We start from the raw sequence: 4572 nt of genomic DNA, 5'->3' as shown, positions 1-4572 counted from the left end.
GTTTTGATGATCGAGCTATAATTTTCAAGTTGAACTAGATAATAATCAATGTATCTTTTTTTTGTTTTTAGCGCATGCTACATTTGTTTAAGAACAACTGATTAACTAATTCAAGAATACATTATTATTTAAAATTATCTATTGTTTTATTTATCCAATTATGTATTGTATTTATCTTTTCATACATTGCTTTTTTTAAATTATTTATTCATCGATCAAATTAATTATATTCCTTATGCATATATATATATATATAAGCTAGCTTCATTTGTTCGTTTAGATCACCGTTTTATTTGCAATTGATACGTCAGAATGGCGTCAAAAGCAAACAAAACAAATGTCTAGGTCATGTTTTTGTACTTGCCATGCGTCAATGACCTATTTCAAAAGAACTTTTTCTCAAACAGAAGTCAGAACGTATGATAAGTATTCACCTCCATGACAAAAACACGCCACACTGAAATTCAAAATGATCATGAAAATAATCACAATACCATTTTCTACCCACATTTGTGAGAGAGATACTCACAGAGAAGACCATGACAAGACATCTTTGTCCATGCAAATAATGATATCTCAGCCGATTTTTATAAAGGTAGCTTTGTCAATGCATTCTCCGATCTTTGGTGGTGTCCTAACGGCAAGATAAAGCTTCTTCACCCGTGTGCCAAAATTGAAGAAAAGTATCTATTCACGCCGCTTCGCGCGTTTAACTTTATTCTACCCGTCCATTGAAACAAGATTACTTCGGGCTAGACAGAGGAATCACCGCGAGTGAAATGTATTTCATTTTTAACCTAAACATTTGACAGATCTCTCAGATTGAGACAGTCACTCGTCTCCAGGCGTTCGATTTGTATTGATCTGCGTGTCGTGTTTGGGAATCTTTCCAGCGCCCGGATGTTATTGCAACGAGTGTGATTCAAGATGGCGAAATTTACTCGAAGAAAAGTCAACTCAATTCTGATTTGATATCTGACAAGATGAATCGAAAGAGTTCAAACCGATTATGATAACTATGTAATCTGACAAGTGAAACTTACTCTAAGAAGAGCTAAGACCGTTCTAAGTTGTGATCTGACAAGAGAAATCTACTCGAAGAAGAGTTTAGACCATTCCGATTTGTGATCTGACAGGAGGAATGTACTTGAACAAGAGATCAAACAATTTTGATTGGTGATCTGACAAAATAAATTGACTTGAACGAGAGTTACAAGCAAGTGGTGGAAAGAAAAGAAAGGTCCAACGAAATGTTGCTTGTGGTTCTACTTCCCTTGGTTTTTAACCAAGCTGTCTTCGGTGTCGTAAGTAGATTTTGTTTCATGTGTAAAAGATGACTTTCTTCTTCTTTGTTTTCTTGACGTCGGCCTCCTAATTGGGAGGTCGTGAGTTCGAATCCCGGTCGCTGCCGCCTGGTGGGTTAAGAGTGGATATTTTTTCAATCTCCCAGGTCAACTTATGTGCAGACCTAACCCCCTTCGTGTGTACACACAAGCACAAGACCAAGTGCGCACGGAAAAGATCCTGTGGTCCATGTCAGAGTTCGGTGGGTTATGAAAACACGAAAATACCCAGCATGCCTACTAAACGAAAGCGGAGTGAAGCTGACTATGCTCTCAGAGTATAGTGTGGGGAACCCAAATGTGCAAACGAGCTCACACGTAACCAGAAAATTCTGGAACGCTGAAGAAGAAGAAGTACAGTATACTGTACTTAGACCCACTGGTATTTTAAGTGGACAGTGGGGGGGGGGGGGGGTGGGGGGGGGGGGGGTGGGGGGTGAGGAGGCAGAAACCCTTCTGTTGTGGGCCGTCGACAGCAGGTCAGGAAAGATCACCTGGTCCATTCTTTTAACGTTGTCGGACCAGTACGTTGCCGTGTCACACAACAGACAGATCTAGATGTGGAACTGTTCTGCACGCACGTCTCCAGGAACGTGGAAGGGTAACATCATCAAATCTAGTTGTGGACGGGTAACATCATCAAAACTAGTTTTTACGTCACGCGTTTGCCAAGATCTACACGCCTTGGTGGAAGCAAAACAACGTATGATTTGGAACATTGGTAAAAACAAGTGAGTAACGGGGTGACGTAATAATTATCTACATGTACGCGTACAGGTCTTTGCTACACGTTGCCTCATCTAGAACACTGCAATGAGAGCTGAAGTTAAAACTTTGTTTCTTTCCAGCCTAGCTTCACACAAACCGGCCTCGATCCCGTGGTAGAACTGTACGAGTTTACAAAGGTCGACACAGAACTTGCAAGCCTGGAATGCACTGACCCCCCTGAAAATGATGACGTCATCGTGTCTCTCGACAGCGTCAGCCCCAGTACTGCCCCCTGTGCAAATTGCTTTCAGGTCTACCCTAAATGCGGTTCTGCTGGAACTGGAGGTTAGTGTGTGTGAGTGGGGTGGGGGTTGGGGGTGTGTGGGGGTGGGTGAGTGTGTTTGGGGGTGGGGGTGGGTAGTGGTGGTTAGGTGTGTGTGTGTGTGTGTGTGTGTGTGTGTGTGTGTGTGAGTGTGTGTGTGTGTGTGTGTGTGTGTGTGTGTGTGCGTGCGTGTGACTTCACTGTCAACAAAAAGGAAGAGATAGCTGCCCTATTTCGATCATCGGGCCATATTTTCACGGAAGTTGCTCAATATCCTTTATGTTTATAAAAGCACTGACTGCAAGTAGTTTTGCTTCAACACGAACACACGATTTTTCCACCGCTTTCATCCAATAGAAGACACGCAATTCTTCTTACCCATCCTTGTCAACGCTAAAGATGAGTATAAAATACCCTAACTTGCTTATTTCAGACGAAACATGACATGATGATACAATTCATGCCCTTAATCACAGCAAAATATCTAAACTGAAAAAGTGTCGACCGAAAGGGAGGTCAAAGCATTCGTGAACACTACAAGTGAGACTTCCCTATTAAATCGTCATATTATCATGTATTTCAGCGTATATCATTTTGGGTTCTTCTCAATCAGGGACACTACCCTGGGGAAACGATTGTTGCCATTCGACCACGACAGCCAACGTTCTTTGACGTCCACGCGCCAGAAATGAATCACATAAAAACAGTGGCTTTGTATGGAGATTGATTTGACCAGAACAGTGTTTTAAACTAAAAAAGCGCGCTTGAAAAGAGTTTTCCCCACAGTAGCCATCATATATCATAGCTCAAAAAATCCTTCGCAGGCAGGAAACCTATTACCCTTACTGGACATGTTATCGCATGGATAGAAAACGGTTGCGCGGAATTCAGTAATTATTATTGTCACAAGTCTTCCCAAAACTGGTCTATGATGTAATGAAAAAAGCAAAGTAGTGACTTGATCAATTTGCCCAGGTTGCAAAATATATCGAGTCCCCCTCGTATCACTTCTACTCCCTGGAATATTTAAAAATTCAGCTTGAAGTAAAGTTTGCATATTATTTGGTTCCAACTTTGACCCCGGGTTTCTCCAATCAGAAACTTCAGTCAACAGTGTCCAAAGTCGCAGAATTTCCCACACTTATGAACAGTACTCTGAATGATATATTGTCGTTCCATATAATCTAAAAGCACAGTACTTCTCGTATAAACAATCCGACGAATAATCATCGTGTTGGCCTGTCGTTTGCATTGTAGAAGATCATCTCTCCACGTGGGCATATGCCCAAAATGTACAGCCTATGAGCTGTGTGTGCAAAGTGGGGATGTTTAGATGAATTAATTTGTAACAAATACTGGTGAGTTTTGTGAAAATAATTCATTTAAATCACTCACACACACACACACACACACACACACACACACACACACACACACACACACACACACACGCGCGCGCGCGCACACACACACTCACCCCCACCCCACCCCCCAACGCCCACACCAGAAATGATCTATACCATCTAATGTTTTCTCCACAGCTAACCAATTCTGCGTCCGCTTCTTGCCACGAGGAACATTTCAATACAGTTCACAGAATGAGTACCGTCTGCAGTTTTCCTGTGAAGATGTGACGGGGGATAAAGCGATGGACCCTTACACTGTTTTCGTTCGTCTCAGACCAAACTTGCCTCCTGCCTTTAACATTCCTACTGGATCAGGTGAGAATTGGAGAAAAAACAAGTCGCGTAAGGCGAAAATACAACATTTAGTCAAGTAGCTGTCGAACTCACAGAATGAAACTGAACGCAATGCAATTTTTCAGCAAGACCGTATACTCGTAGCATCGTCAGTCCACCGCTCATGACAAAGGCAGTGAAATTGACAAGAAGAGCGGTTTAGTAGTTGCGCTGAGAAGGATAGCACGCTTTTCTGTACCTCTCTTTGTTTTAACTTTCTGAGCGTGTTTTTAATCCAAACATATCATATCTATATGTTTTTGGAATCAGGAATCGACAAGGAATAAGATGAAAGTGTTTTTAAATTGATTTCGACAATTTAATTTTGATAATAATTTTTATATCTTTAATTTTTAGAGCTTGTTTTTAATCCAAATATATATATCATATTTATATGTTTTTGGAATCAGCAAATGATGGAGAATAAGAAAAACGTAACTTTGGATCGTTTTATAAAAAA

At 41.1% G+C, this 4572-nt stretch overlaps 1 protein-coding gene across 2 annotated transcripts in view; it reads left to right on the top strand.

Annotated features, from left to right (window-relative positions):
* The window catches only part of LOC138979655 (cadherin EGF LAG seven-pass G-type receptor 2-like), a 64279-nt gene that overhangs the window by 39889 nt on the left and 19818 nt on the right, over window positions 1-4572 (top strand). The window contains exons 1-3 of one of the 2 annotated variants that reach the window (XM_070352373.1): window positions 806-1304; window positions 2192-2396; window positions 3915-4094. The exons of the other annotated variant lie outside the window; for it this stretch is intronic. Of the exons in view, the coding sequence (XP_070208474.1) occupies window positions 1251-1304; window positions 2192-2396; window positions 3915-4094 (439 nt within the window). The 5' untranslated portion in view covers window positions 806-1250. Of the gene's footprint in view, window positions 1-805; window positions 1305-2191; window positions 2397-3914; window positions 4095-4572 lie in introns of those variants that run through there. 2 annotated transcript variants of the gene reach the window in all.

Source organism: Littorina saxatilis, linkage group LG11 (genome assembly GCF_037325665.1).
Source record: "Littorina saxatilis isolate snail1 linkage group LG11, US_GU_Lsax_2.0, whole genome shotgun sequence".
In the NCBI taxonomy this organism is placed as follows: Eukaryota; Metazoa; Mollusca; class Gastropoda; order Littorinimorpha; family Littorinidae; genus Littorina; species Littorina saxatilis.
Note: the sequence above shows the minus strand (reverse complement) of the source record. Positions and strands in the feature narration are given on the sequence as shown.